Consider the following 15,914-nt stretch of genomic DNA (forward strand, 5'->3'; position numbering starts at 1 on the left):
CTATGAATGAGAGAATGGTGTATGCTGTTTGTTTCTAGTTATTTCATGCAGATTTTGATTCTTTACAAAAAAAAGTGCAGGGGTCCTAATACTATTGAGTACAAATGTATTTGTATTTCAACTGTGCATTTTGCTGTTTTGTTTAAACTACAGCTTTAACATATTTGGTGAATCATTTAACACTTGTATTGTACTATTGTATTTTCAAGAGCAAATTAATGGTCATTTTATTTCTTGCTTTTCAGATGTATTCTTGGTGAACTCTTTACAAAGAAACCAATATTCCAGGCTAATCAGGAGCTGGCTCAACTAGAATTGATTAGGTATTTTATTAATTTTTCTTACATTAGAATTTCTTAAATTTCAAATGAAGTGAAGTCCAAATGAAGTTAATTGCTAAGAGAACTCAGGAATGTGTGATTTGTTCAAGGACGGATAGAAATACTGTTTTTATTTTCCCATAAATGTATGTCTGATTGTATATAGGGTATAGGTGACCAAAACTACTACATCTTGCTGCCTATTTTCCCAGTGTATTGATTGGACAATTGGACCACTTAGGGCTACTATGCTGGTGGTAGTGGACACTGGGAATTTATTTATAGAGATGCCCTATTTGTCATAAAGCAGTAAAAGCAGGTGTAAGTAGCCTTTTTAGAGTTGTCAAAGTAGTGTCTTCTGCCCCCTTCACATCATACCCCTACAGTAAGGCACTCTGGCCACTCTGCCGCACCCACACAGTGTTCTCTGCCCCTCCATACCAGCTTTGGGGGTATCTGTCTGCATATCCATCTGCGCAGTGTTCGCAGAGCTACCAGGGGTCTCCTCTGGTGTCAATGACCCACTATTTGCTCCTGTGCAGTGAGTAGGGGGGATGTTTTCCCTCTGGGCATATCACCGCAGGGGGAGTTAAGGAGGAGAGGTGGAAAATGGGTATGTGAAATGTCCCATGCTATGTAGATTCAGTTTCCACAGGCTCCCAGGGCTGCGAGCAGCGGCTGTCTAAAAGCGGCTGCTACACTGCACAGCTGCACTGTCTCCCATCTCTGTACTGACCTCCTGGGATACAACAGTGGCTGGGAGTAAAAAGAAACTGCGAGGTCTACACTGCAGCATAAGGAGCTGGTGGCATGGATGCCATATCCCAATCCCCCCTCGCACCCATACCAGCTTAACAAGCTGGCAATTGGTTGCTAGGACCTCCCGGCATCCTAGCAACCAGGCACCTGCTGGTTAACTTGAAAGGTTAACTGAGGTAGCTCTCGCTCCCACCCTCTGTCCAATAATGTGCTATCTCCTGCTCTCCACTCTGCAGTGAAGATGAGTGGTGGAGGCAGCAGAGGGTAAAGACCAGCAGATCAGGAACCTGTTTGGCGATCTAAGTATGCAATAGAAGTAATGATAATCAGTGCAAATACTGGACCAAAGTCCGAAAAGTCTAGTAGTATTTAGAAATAGTCTGGGTGACTTGGATAAAGGGGGGTCCATGTGGCTTTCAGGGCAACTCCATGTAGTACTGCAGCAGACTCTGTGTAGTAAGGAGAGAAGAAGAAGCGCCTCTAAGTGCAGCAGACCACTTTAATATATAATAAAAAGTAGGAACACTCACATGTTAATAGAGTAATAAAAGCATGTGGGGTATTGTGGTGTAGAAATACCATGTGGAACGGCTGTCACTGGTGCCTGTATCGTCCGCATCTCAATGGTAGGGAGCGTGGTTCAGAAGGGAGACAGATGTGGAGCCTGCCGACATGCACGTACTCCTAAAGATGGCGGCTGGAACGCATGCTGAACCGCAACGTCGGCATAGGCGTGATGCCGTCAGTGATCAAGATGCAATGCGACGCGTTTTGGAGCATGTGCTGTCCTTTAGTGGCAGAAGCGCGCTCCTTTCTCAAGCAGCGGATGTACCCGTCAGCTGCCTGCAGTCGATGGGTAGGTCATAATCCCCGGTTTGCCAACCCCCGCCTTAAAGTGATTCTAAAGTTAGTGTGTTGAGTTTTTTTTACCTAAATGCACTCCCTCAGATACTCTAATTATCCCTTGGTCTCAATTCAGCCTAATCTATCCCTTCCCTTCACTAATAATTCTGCTTTGCCTGCTCCAAAAACGAGAGCAAGAGTGGAAAATGGTAATTCTACTTGCATCTACCTAGCCCAGAAGAATCTAGTATACAGACATACTTGAACCCTGACCTCTTCTCAACAGGCCATACCTGCTCTCTCCAGGCCATCTTTTCCATCCTGTTTTATGGTCCCTGGCTTTAACAGCATGGCTGCTGAAACCCAGGTCCTAAAGGTTAGAGGGATTTCTGAGTCTGTGACCTGGCTAAAAGCAAGAAAAAAAGCTACATCAGGAATATTTATTGCCTTGAAATTTTCCTTTGCCTGGTTCGAGCATCGTCAGTGCAGTCTCAGAGATTACACTGTGCCTTGCATTCTGGCCTTCCTGCACACAGGTTTTGTCTATAATCTAACTTTTAACACCCTAAATGGGCAGGTATTGGCTGTATCCATTTTTTTCCTAAGGCCTTTGGCTTCTAACTCCCTTGTGAAAACTTTTATTCAATATATTTCTCACACTAGGGCCCTCTTAGCAGCGCTCTATTCTTCCCTGAAACCTTAACTTGGGTCTATCTGCCGTCCAGATACCCTTTGAACTGTCAAGGATATTCTCTTAGTTATTCTTGCCAGCGAAGTAGTCTTTTTGGTCGTTCTAACATCTGTTAGATTTTATAGGCAGCCGTTTTTTGTAAAAAGAGATTTTTTCCATACTTCCAACGTATGATACTCCCAAGATCATTATTTCTTCCAAAGGTGGTTTCAGCTTTCCATCTCAATGAGGACATTGTTCTGCCTCCCTTGTGTCTTGCTTCTAAGCATCCAGAGGAATTCTGTTTACATTGCCTGTACATAGTCTGAGTCATTAGAGTGTACCCAAAAGCTACTGCTTTCCATTAGTAAAGCCAATTCTCTGTCCTTTTCTTGGGACTTTCCACCCTGCTTCAGGATCCACCATTGCACGGTGGATCGGGAACTTGATTACTGGAGGTTATGGTTAAACACAAGCCACTTTGTGCGCTATTGCCAGCCCATTCCACCATACCTGTAGTGGTATCCTTGGCTTTTAGACACCAAGCCTCTGTTGCTCAACTGTGTAAGGCCACTGCCTGGTCTTTTGTTTATATTTTTACAAGGAGAAAGTCCAGTCAGCCTTCTGCTAATGCAACTTTTGGCCACAAGGTTCTTGCCTCTGCAATCTGAACTTTGGTCTTTGCCCCTTTTTTTTTTTTTTTATTGGCACAGTTCCATTTGCCTAGTTGTTGCCCACCCTTTGTATTCATTGCTTGGGGATGTCCCATGGTGTGTGAATAAGTTGCCAGTGTCTGATTAAGAATATGATCAGAGGCATTTTCACTTGCCTCTAAACTCCATATCATGGAGTAGAGTACAGGCCACAGGCCTCTCTCCATAAGTCTTCTTGTTTACTCTACTTTGGTTGCTTTAAACCTGAGAACTGATAGACTAGGGTATGGTTATTGGGGGTGGCAGCAATAAGTTACCTGTGTCCTGTACTGTACTCCGAGATATGGAATTTACAGACCAGCCAAAGTTCCTTTTCCATTGTATTTTAAACTTATAAAATGATCTGTCTACAACTATCGGGTCAATTCAGAAAAGATTTTCAGCCCTCCAAAAAGCATGGATGAATTTTATCCAGTGAATAACATTCACAAAAATGTGGACTGTTGTGGTAGTAGATATTGCCGCCTCATTCTTAATCCTCTTACTGTACTGTGAATTCAAAGATTCTGCTTACTCTCAAACTTTTGCAGGTCCAGCTCTGCAACCAACTATTGCAACAATTTTATTTGTCAAACCGCAGCTAATTGGACAAGAGCAATGAAAAAACTACACAATCCTGTATTCTAGTACTGTAGTTTAAGCAATTACAGCAATTACTTCTGGTTTGGTGTAATTCTCCAGAATGACTCTGAATTTTGTTCAAATGCACAAAATGTTGTGGCGTAAAACCTAGTTAGCTGAAGCTGCCTGTGAAAGACACCTTACACAATGTGCCCTTTGAAGTTTTTTATACCAGACCAAAGAGACCTCCTCCTGGAGGTCTCTTTGTTTTGGTACAAATTCAACAAAGAGGTAACAGGAGGAAAGTTCCTTCTTCCAAAGTGGAAAGATCCAAAATTTCCTTCCTCAGGGACGTCCTCCTCCTGAAAATACAGAGCACCTCAGTGCTCTACCCACACTTTAACTGCAAAGTCAAAATTCAGTCCCTGCTTTCAGTGCAAGACTTTATCCACAATGCCCACTAACTGTTCATGAAAGCCCTTTTCCCACTGAATAGGTACCCTCACTCTGAAGAGTGGTGAAGTATCTGTTAAAGTTGCAGACTTTCCAGGCCTGTGGATTCAATCAGTGGTTTTAATGGGGTACAACGTACAGTTTAAACCTACCCCCTTAATGCTTTCTTGTCTCAAATCAGCAAAAATCTGCCCAAGAACAGTAACATTTGCAGAAATTCCTGAACCATTTCTTGTCTCGGGGAACATGGTATTGAAGCTCAGTGGGGATATTCATCCTGTTCTGGACTTAGGATTTCAAGGTATGCAAAACTATATTAAAGTTCTGGGTATGGGTATTTTATACATAGTTTCATTGGCCCAGTTTGGGCCAATGTAACTGCATATATCATACCTGGTTGATGCCCCTGGAAGCTGGAAATTGCTGAAAAAGAAACCGCTACTCCAATGATCTCAAGACTCCACCACGTTTTCCCCATTCAGTCTTCCCCATGTAGTCTTCCCAATCAAAGGGCATCCTCGCTTTGAAAGAGTGGGGGGACGTGCATTAAAGTTTGCCTTCTTTTGGGTCAGAGATGTTTCAAGTCTGTGGATTCAACCGATAATTTCAATGAGGTACAAAAAGAGTTTAGAACTCTACCCCCTCACCACTTCCAGTTTGTCACACTGCCATTTTCCTTCTCTTCGCCCAGAGTATTCACAAAGGTACTTGCACCCATTTTTGCCTTCCTAGGTACTCAGGGCTTTAAGGTCAAAGGTATCTATATGATCTTCTTCTAAAGAACTCCTCCCTTCTAGCTATCTGCGAACATCCCACAGGAACATTCAGATAGATCAGGCTTTTGGTTGCATAATCAACTTCACAAATCCACTCTCCAACTTTTTCCCTCGTCTGGAGCACTTGGGTCTAGACACTTTCCTCTGAGATTCTCCCCCAGAAATGAGAGATCCCGAATATGGATATTCAGGCCTCTAGATTTGGCAAAAAAATGCCCCTGTTTTTGGCCAGTTCCAAAAGATCCTCAAGCACTGGCATTGGATGCTGTGATAATCCCCTGCTCTTAGTTCAGGTTGATTTATGCCTTACCCTCCAGTCTATATTCTATATCAGTCACACCACAAAATAAAGCAAGACAAGAAGCCGGTGATTCTTATAGTACCCAATTGGCCCCGAAGAACCTGGTACACAGACATACTCAGACTACAAGCAGACAACCCCTGGCCTCTTCTCAACAGGCCAGACCTGCTGTCCCAGGAACGTGTGTGTCATCCTGCTTCTCAGTCACTAGCTGTTGCAACATGGCTGTTGCCATGAATGGTCCGAGTACCTACTGTACGAAGAGAGTATCATCCCTAACTTGGTTAAAGCAAGAAAAAAACACTACCAGAATGGTCTAATATTGTAAGGTATTGCTTAGATCAAGCTCCACTTGCGGCACCCTGTGCTTCCTGTGTACCTCAACGTTGTTCTCTCTGCCCTGCAGAAACCACACTTATGAACACATAAAGGATATTCCCTTAGATGGCCTCTCCCACAGGATAGCCTTTTGGTCTCCATCACTACTGTGAGACATGTCTGAGTTTGTATTGCTCTTTTACAAAGAGCCACTTTTCATTTTACATAATGACAAGGTACTCCTATGCTCAGTGCCATCCATCCTTATGAAGGTGGTATCAGACTTCCACCTCAATTAAGTTATAAATGTTCAAGTGAATAATAAATGGGACTTTAAATATACCTCTGGCGTTCACCAATAAATCAACCTATAACAACTATATACACTCACCTGCCACTTTATTAGGTACATCTTGCTAGTACCGGGTTGGACCCCCTTTTACCTTCAGAACTGCCTTAATTCTTTGTGGCATAGATTCAACTGATTTTGGTCCATATTGACATAATAGCATCACGCAGATGCTGCAGATTTGTCAGCTGCACATCCATGATGTGAATCTCCTGTTCCACCACATCCCAAAGATGTTCTATTTGATTGAGTTCTGGTTACTCTGGAGGCCATTGGAGTACAGTGAACTCATTGTCATCTTCAAGAAACCAGTTTGAGATTATTTGAGCTTTGTGACATGGTGCATTATCCTGCTGGAAGTAGCCATCAGAAGATGTGTACACTGTAGTCATAAAGGGATGGACATGGTCAGCAACATCACTCAGATCGGCCATGGCATTCAAAGGATGCTCAATTGGTACTAAGGGGCCCAAAGTGTGCCAAGAAAATATCCCCCACACCATTACACCACCAGCCTGAACCGTTGATACAAGGCAGGATGGATCCATACTTTCATGTTGTTTACACCAAATTCTGACCCTACCATCTGAATGTTGCAGCTGAAATCAAGACTCATCAGACCAGGCAATGTTTTTCCAATCTTCTATTGTCGAAATTTTGATGAGCCTGTGTGAATTTTAGCCTTTGTTTCCTGTTAGTTGATGGGAGTGGCACCTGGTGTGGTCTTCTGCTGTTGTAGCCCATCTGCTTCAAGGTTCAAAATGTTGTGCGTTTAGAGATGGTATTCTGCATTCCTTGGTTGTAACGAGTGGTTATTTGAGTTACTGTTGCCTTTCTATCATCTCGAACTAGTCTGCCCATTCACCTCTGACATCAACAAGGCATTTTCTTCCACACAACTGCCGTTCACTATAATATTTTTTCTTTTTTGGACCATTCTCTGTAAACCCATTCTCTGTAAATGGTTGTGCATGAAAATCCCAGTAGATCAGCAGTTTTTTAAATACTCAGACCAGCCCGTTTGGCATCAACAATCACGGCCAGGACAAGGGGTGGGCAGGAGAGACGGCTGCCTTGGGCATGCATAAACTCCACATAGAGATATCTAGGAAAACCCAGAATGAAAACGGTATATAGATTGTAAATTATAAACTACTACACCCACCAATAACCATAAACAAGCCCGCCAGTATCTAAAGACACATACATGAGGGATTATCCCTCCTCACCTTGGATGACATCTGCTTCAAACGGCGTGCACAGTACAAAGGGAAGAAAACTCAGACCTTAAGTATGTAAAGGGGAGGGGGGCTCTGAGGGTCGCCCACACACATGAACACACAACTAATGAGGAGCAAGTGTGTCCACTGCATGTGGGAGGACCGCTCCCCTTCATTCGCTGTCCGCCAGGGAGTGCCAATACAGCGGATGACAGATGGAAGGGGAGTGGTCCTCCTGCATGCCATGGACACACTTGCTCCTCATTAGACGTGTGTTCATGGTGTGCTGGCAGCCCTCGGAACTCCTAAAAAAGTAGGAGTACCCACAAAACACGTAGACCTACATCATTGGGCGCATGGCACATTCAGGAAAGACTGTGTATTGCATTTGAACCTTTGACTGTAATCAATAAAATAAACATTTTCTGATTTTTACATATATACAGTGTATAGTTATGTTGATTTATTTGTGAACACCAGAGATTTAGTTAAAGTTTCATATCTTATTCACTCAAACACTTTCCAATATACAGGATGATACCCTGGTAGTTCAGTTTTGTATTTTACACCCTACCCCTTCTATCATAAATCCCTATGGATTTTCAATGAAGTTATAGTTCTTCCATGCACCAAAACCCCCAAAGAAATTGATCTTCATTTTGTGGTCCGAGCAATCACAATCTACCTCAAAGCAACAGATTCTGTTGAGAAGATGGACACCCTATTCATGCTACCCTCAGGACCTCGCAAGGGATACCCTGCTTAAGTCAACTATTGCTTGCTGGATCAGGGAGCTGATCACTAGAGCTTTCACTCTGAAGAACAAAACTTCTGCTGTCCTTTTTATGCTCCCACTTCCAGCACCTGGCCACTGTAGTCCAGCCCTTTAAGGCCTCCACCTGGTCGACTTTGTTGATAATGTTTCAAGTTTTACAAGGTAGATGTCCAATCTTTTGCAATTGCAGCCTTCTGCCACAAGGTTCTTGCAGCCACACTTAGTTGGGTCTGCAAACTATTTTGCTGGACCTGTTGGCACAGCTCTGTTTAACTTGTTATTGCCCACCCTTCTCATTCATTGCTTGGGGACATCCCAGGGTTTATGAATATTCGGCCTTTGTCCTGTACAGTACAGTTAATAAAAGAGGAAGTTGACATATTTCTAAATTCCATTTCTTAGATTACAGGCCACCCTCCCTTCTGTTCTTTGGTTACTCTGTATTTCTTGCTACAAAACTGAGGACAGAGTGTGGCAGGGTTGTTAGGGAGGCTCCCAGGGGAAGTGTCCTCAAAAGCTTTACCAGTGTCCCAGGACCGAATACTTGATTTGTGTCCTGTATTGTAAACCAAGATATGAAATATTCAGGTAGCTCAAAATTGATTTTTGGCTTAGGCCCCTTGCACACGGGCATTCAGTTCAGTCCACCTGTCAGTGTTTCAGGCAAACCTGATTGGATGGTCAATGTATCCTTATGGACTGACAGGTGTAAATACACTTGTGTCCATTTACTCCCGCCTACATCCAGTCCGCTAAAAACAAACGGAAGAGGTTCCATTCTCTTCCATGTAGGCAGATCGACTCTGAGGTAGTCAGGTGTAAGCGGACAGCCAGTCCATGTACACCCGACTGTCCATAGGGCGGAATAGGCTGTCAGTGTCTGTTCTACATAAACTGAGCAGACACAGTCCTGTCATCTGCCCACTCTGCTCAGCAGAAAAAGAGGATCTGCCTCGTGGGGAAAGGGGCCTTTATCTGTAAATTCTAAATCTTGAAGTACAGTACACAGGCCACTGTCCTCTTTGTTCCTGTGTGGTTAAGCATTTTTTTCTACAAAACTGAGGGCTCACAGAGTTTGGTAACTCCCGAGCAGTATGTCTTTAAAAGCTTTGCCAGTGTCCAATCACCTCAAGGTACCAGCCTATAACCCAATGTATATGTCTGAGTGTACTGTATTTTCAAGATATGGAATTTACAGGATACAGATACAGGAATTTGCTATGTATGCAACAGTCACATGTACCCTTTTTTGTTTTTAATGCCCGTCACTTTTCTATGTTCTACTTACAGCCGTCTTTGTGGGAGTCCTTGTCCAGCTGTCTGGCCAGATGTTATCAAACTACCATATTTCAACACCATGAAACCGAAGAAGCAGTATAGAAGGCGATTACGGGAGGAATTCTCCTAGTAAGTCTTTGTGTTGGTAGTATGCTTTTAGCTTGAATGCATATAAAGACTCAGGGAATTGTGCTTAAAATCCAGAGGGGGTCAAGCACTAGCCATCAGTATTGCCTGTAGGCTCCCTGCCACTGATCGTTATCCATTTATTGACTCACTCACCATGCCACGTTCTGCACTGTCTCTTCTTTATGTCAGAGCTGTCTCTCTGATGACCAGTGGGGTCAGTATTCAAGAAGCATCAGGGAAAGCAAAGAAAACACAGCTCTGCAGAGAGTGAAGCAGAAAAGGGGAGATCCTTGAACTGCAGATCCTTATGTGCATTTTCAGCAGGTAGAGCAGTTAGCAGCACAGCAGTGACATCGCCAAATCTCATAAGACTCCCACTGATCTCACACTACAGGTATACTGCAATGAGACTCAAGGAACATGAAGTATACTTGTTTGTTTCAGGAGAAATTCCGTGCACACCTCCTATTTTTTTTTTTTTCAGGGTACTAAGGCACAAATAGCTTTTTTAGATCTTCCCTGTAAGCATATATTTTTTTCAATTCAGGCCCAATTGAATCTCTTGTAGACATCAGTAGGCTAGAACTGCACCAAAGATTTTTAGTAGTATAGTTGTATTACTTAACTCATTTGCAATTTTTGCTAGAAATCACACTTTATCTCTAAACTAATGAAATGAATAGTTTCCTATGGAGTAAGCTGCACAGGGAGAATGCTGTAGCATATATATATCACTTATGATTGGACTACTGGTGTGATTATGCACAATTGATTATTACGGTTTCCTTTTTGTGTAGCTTTACATAGGTAACAACCACCCTTTTTTCCATGGCTGCGTTTTTAAGTCCTGGCTTTTTGTTCATTGTTTTGGTTAGGAATAATAGGGCTGTAACTGTTTTGGTTAGGAATAATAGGGCTGGTCCAACTGATTCCATCTTGCAAACCTCTTTTGTGCACAGTAGGGCATTTTGCTTTGGTATTTTCCTGTACAAAGCTGGTTGTTGAGCAACTTCTCTGAGAGACAGTTAAAACATAAAAATGACATTCATGAAAATATAAAAACAAATGCACAGTGATTTGTTGCGAAGAACTGCATTTTAGAGACTTACAATATACAAATATTAAGGTTTGTGTCAGACAGTTTTTGCAATCTGGCACAAGTCTTAATGATCACAAAAATGTCTCAAACAACTGATGCCAGTGACAGAAGCCCAAAGCCTGTCAACACAGGCCCTTTCGCAATGTATTTTATTGGGCTGTATGTGACCTGCACTCTTGTGTTTGCCTTTATTTTCAGCATTCCAACTCCTGCTTTGGATCTCCTAGACCACATGCTAACCCTGGATCCCAGCAAGCGTTGCACTGCAGAACAGGCTCTTCTGAGTGACTTCCTAAAGGATGTAGATGTCAGCAAGATGCCTCCTCCAGAGTAAGTCTAGCCCAATACAAATATAGGTTTAGGAACATAGGATTTTATTAATATAAATAAATATACATACTGGATTGCTCTTAAAAGGGAAAGGCTTACTGTGTGGTAGGCTGATATTAAAACTATTTGTTTTAGAAGCTTAAACGAGGTTTAAAAAAAAAAAAAATTGTTTCTTGCCTATTTTACATGGTTGGAAGTAAGCATACATTTCCAAATGCTCTCCGGAACGCACGCCAATTGAAAACCGGAAGTGCAGCTTAGCAGTGGAGCGCACGCTGGTCAGAAACCATAAGTGCGGCTCCGCCATGCGTTCCACCTGCTGCCTCCTCCCATAGACGTCACTTCTGGTCTTGCGAGATGTGTGTCATTTCCAGTGTCTCCAGGCTAGAGGGAAACCCAGAAACCACCGGTTACAGGGGACATAGGACTGACACAAATGAAAAAAAGACTGAGAAAACAAAAACATTTTTTCAGCAATCAGTTTTTTTGTTTTGTCTTATTTTTTTGCTTTTTTAAAGATTCTAGAGACAGAACGTTTGAGAGGTTTGTGAAGACTCTTTACTCTGGCCAGCTCAGTCCTGCAACCAGTCCTTACTGCAGTTTCAGTATGTTAACCTGCAGCTATTCTGCCCTGCTCTTTATGTCCCATTATAGCTTTGGGAGTCATGCTTGAAACTGTCAGTCTTGCCACACAAGCTTTCTCTTTCTTATCCAGGCAGAATCTCAGGCCTTATGTTCAGCCTCCCCTCTTAACCGGGCTTTGACTTTACTCTTGAGCTCGACATGTTATATGAAGAGGGAGGTAGTATTTGAGTAGTCTAGGGAATTGGATGAGGATGATGTTGTATGCGACTGTTTAGCTTTAGAGCAACCCGAGTCTGCTCACCCCAAGGTCTCCAGAATGGTTTGTTTTAAATAGCCCAAACCAGCTAAGCCTTAACTGCGCCACTTGCTGATGAAGCCTGTCCTATATGTGGACTGGCCTCATTTGGAGAAGATCTTCACTCCTACAAAGAGCTGTGTTCAGCAATAACCGACTGACAAAGTTTCCTGCCTAAGTGGGCAGTGCCGGTGTGTAGATCCTGGTACCTTTCCCCCTTTAGTTATGCAAGTCCAAGTTTAAAGCTGGCCATAGACAGAGCAGTTCTCTTTATGGTTGCAGGGATAACATTGCCCAATTTCCCTCCTAATACAGCCATCTTTGTCCTGGGCCATGCCCTGGTGATGATGTGTTTGTAGTCCAAATCATAAGTGTAGTCTGAGGTGACAGCACTTTTTCTTTTTAGTTAAATGCAGTGAGGCAGGGCAAGATCACCAGGTAAAAATATACTGTAGATAACAAGCCTGTAACAAAGAAAACTAAAGTCCATCTTTCTCAGCAGAGTCTGAAAACCTTTGCAGGTTTTTCTTTTAATCCAAAAGAGTTTCTATTAGCATTAAAATCGGCAGAGTAACCACTTTAATGTTGACAAAGGCATGCATATATTTGTACATATTCAGTCATGGGAATATATTTAAAAAAAAAAAAAAGTCTCTTCAATGTAGCATACACAGAAGGAATGTAATACATCAAGTACGAGCTGCGTCTAATGAACAGCAAGTAGAGGATTCTACTTGCCACATACTCCAAATTTTTTTGAACATTTTTTTTCAGGCAGCCTCTGTTCTAGATAAGTTTGTATACTGGCATATTTTATTCTCTGCTTTCCATTGTTCTAAAGCAGGATCCACACCTTAGCAATCAGCTTTTTTGACCGTAAACAATACCTCAACCAAAAAAAGGTGCCCTGATGAAAGTTTAAATTTATTGCTGTCGGAGGTCCTAGCAGTCATAGCCAAGAGTCCAGTTGTACCACAAACCTAGGAAGTTATGTAAAAAGGTAAATTGCTTCCAGTAGGTCTGTACTTGTGGGCAGAACCAAAGCAGGTGGAAGAAAGGAGCCAGGGTACCTTAAGACTTAGGCCTGGTTCACACTAGTGCACTGGGAAATCACATTTTCAGTGGTGCCTGTTCACATTAATGCGGCTCAGCGCGCAGTGATTTTGGAAGAGCTTCCTGTACTACCTTGTTGCGATTCCAGTGCGATTTTGACCCATAGAATATACAATCCTTATCAAAGTTTCATCCAAGCAGCACTATGTAATCGCACTGCTAGTAAAATCAAAATCATGTTGCAGCAATGTTTATTGTTTAGATTAATCGGATAAAAACCTACAAAAAAATTGTATAATTTAGTTAATATGTAAAGTTTAAAAAACTATTTATTCTTTAACCACTTGCCCTCCTGAGTATTTACCCCCCTTCCTGACCAAGCCATTTTTTGCGTTACGGCGCGGTTACTTTATCTGACAATTGCGCAGTCATGCAACGCTGCACCCAAATGAACTTTACATCCTTTTTTTCCCCACAAATTGAGCTTTCTTTCGATGGTATTTGATTGCCTGTGCGGTTTTGATTTTTTTTTTTTAAAAAGACCTACAATTTTGAGAAAAAAAACTATATTTTTGACTTTTTGCTATTGAACATGTCCAGTAAAAAAAAATAAAATTTCGTCTTTGCTAAAACAAAAATTCCAATACGAGTAAATTAATTGGTTTACGTGAAAGTTATAGCCTTTACAAATGGCGTTATGTATACTGAGATTTAAATAAATTTTTTTTACTAGTAATGGTGGCTATCATTGACTTATAGCGGCACTATGGCGGGCACTCTGACACTGGGGGGAACTGACTTGGTGTCACTGACATCCCCAGTGACACCAATACAGTGATCGGTGCTAAAAAAAAAAAAAAAAAAAAAGCGCTGAAGCTGAACTAATGGCACTGGGCTGGAATGGGTTAATCTGAAGGGTTAACTGTGTGCTGGGAGTGCTTTACTAGGGGGCGCAGTGTCTGTGTGCTTCACTGTACTCACACTGCTGCCCCCTACCCGGAAATGCTAAATCACGTGTGTATATATATATGTGATTTTGTGCACCCGTGCTGCCATGTAGCACTATTTCTGCTATAGGGTGGATGGGAAGCTGTTAATATCTATATGCAGTGATACATATAAATAACCAGCTATATGATTAATGAACAAAATATCTAATACACTCTGAGAATAACAGAAAAGATAGATATATAGATATACTTAGCGGATGAATCATCAGAGTCAGAGATCAACATTTTTATGTAACGTAAACAAAATTAAAAAAGACCGAAAATGCTGTTTTGCAGATTTTCAGACAGGATTTTAATATAAAATTATGCAGGACTCCCTTGTCAAAGGCAGGTAGCTTAATACAAGCTACCTGTGTCTGCTGTCACGAACACATTTAGTAGAAGCAACATGCTTTTTGTATCTGTCATGATGGGGTTATAAAAACAAAAGTTAGCCCTTTATAGTACAAAACCAGCAGATAATCACTACTATATGGGGTTAATTTATACCATGAAACAGTGGAAGTAATATATTTATATATAACTAGAAAAACTACAATTTCTGGGGAAATTGTGTGAAGTGTTCTGGTCTCCACCAGTAGTCTACAACTGGAGTGGGCAGAGTAACTTGGTGGAGTTGCTTGAGTAACTGTTGTGTGGTTGGAGTGGCTGGAGTAACTGTGAAAAGGTTGGACTGGGCAGAGTAACTTTATAGAGTGGGCAGAGTAACTGTGTGGAGTGTTTGGAGTGAGTAAAGATAGTAAACATTACACTAACCAATTGACTGATCAATTTTAAAAAGTGCACATGGCAAGCTTGATAGAGTGAGAAATGCATTTCAACTTTTATTTTTCAGCTCACACTCTAGCTTTTGTCACTCTGCTGCCTGCTCACACACCTAGGTTCCTATGGCAACTCACTCTACAGCAAGGGCAGAGAAGAGCGGTTAAAAACAAACTGCTCTAACTTGCTCACTTCACTGGCGGTTGCCATCTTCAAATGGTTGTAGTTTAAAAATTATAAATCCTACACCGAAGAGCTTTATATTGTGAGAATCACAAGACACAGACCTACATTATGTCTCTGAAATATTAAAAATGAAGGCACAGTTGCTGTTTAGAAATTGCCCTTCAAATTTGAGGTGGCTAGAGTGCAGTTTCAAACAAATGGTCATATTGCAAAAACTATCAGGACTATAACTTAGCTGTGGACATTTTTAGTGGCAGCAGGGATAGCTAAATTTGATATAAGATTTGTGTAGGTGGGCTTGAAAATGAGGGAGTGATGGCAGTTTAGAAATCATGTCCTGATTTTTCAGCTCCCACTTTAGCTTTTGTCAGCTCCCACTCTAGTTTTGAACATTTCTCCATTCATTCCTATGGGACCAATTTCACCACAAAAACGCCGATATTTCGTGAACCATTCGGCGAAACGTTCCACAAAGTAATAGCACACCAATTGGGAACAATCCGCACATTTCGGTATATTACTGTCTATGTAGTGTAAAAACTGCGGGAGGAGTTAGGGTGGTAAATTTGGCTATAATAATAAGAATATATATGTGAGATAACCGTAAGTGGTCTGCCATGCAAGAACACTTAATGATAATAAATATACCCAGAAGTAGGATATACAGGGTATTTTAACTGGGTGTCAGACATGAATCTATATGAATGGTGGAGGGGGGGACAAATATCTTTCATATAAAAGTAGACTTTTATTCCATGGATATAATCATTTCTAAATACACAACACTGGCAAACTTTTACTTAAAATTTAAGTGTAATGCCTTATATTACCTCCAGTCTATCAGCTTCCAGTTTCTCTGGGTTCATATGCGGATCTTCCGTGCTTAGAGCCCTTCAAGTCATTGTATACGTTGATTTTTTATTTTTTTTTGTAAAACAAACTTGTCATACTTACCTGCTCTATACATTGGTTTTGCACAGAGCAGCCCCGATTCTCCTTTCCTGGGGTCTCCTGCTAGTGCTTCTGGCTCCTGCCTTCAGAGTGCCCCTATAGCAAGGCGCAAAGTATAGTACAGAGTATAGCAAGGTGAAAAAAAAAATCTATAATCCCTTTGAATCACTTCCTTTTC

At 41.8% G+C, this 15,914-nt stretch overlaps 1 protein-coding gene across 1 annotated transcript in view; it reads left to right on the forward strand.

The window, feature by feature from the left end:
* Positions 1-245: 245 nt before the first annotated feature.
* The window catches only part of LOC149453976 (cyclin-dependent kinase 12-like), a gene marked incomplete at its 5' end in the record, with an annotated part of 39,840 nt that continues 24,171 nt past the window's right edge, over positions 246-15,914 (forward strand). Inside the window, 3 exons of the mRNA XM_089687962.1 lie at positions 246-323; positions 9,349-9,465; positions 10,763-10,894. Of these exons, the coding sequence (XP_089544088.1) occupies positions 246-323; positions 9,349-9,465; positions 10,763-10,894 (327 nt within the window). The remainder of the gene's footprint in view (positions 324-9,348; positions 9,466-10,762; positions 10,895-15,914) is intronic.

The sequence above is a fragment of the Staurois parvus genome, unplaced genomic scaffold (assembly GCF_062004578.1).
Source record: "Staurois parvus isolate SC_StPar_1 unplaced genomic scaffold, SC_StPar_1.0 ptg000442l, whole genome shotgun sequence".
NCBI classification, from domain to species: domain Eukaryota; kingdom Metazoa; phylum Chordata; class Amphibia; order Anura; family Ranidae; genus Staurois; species Staurois parvus.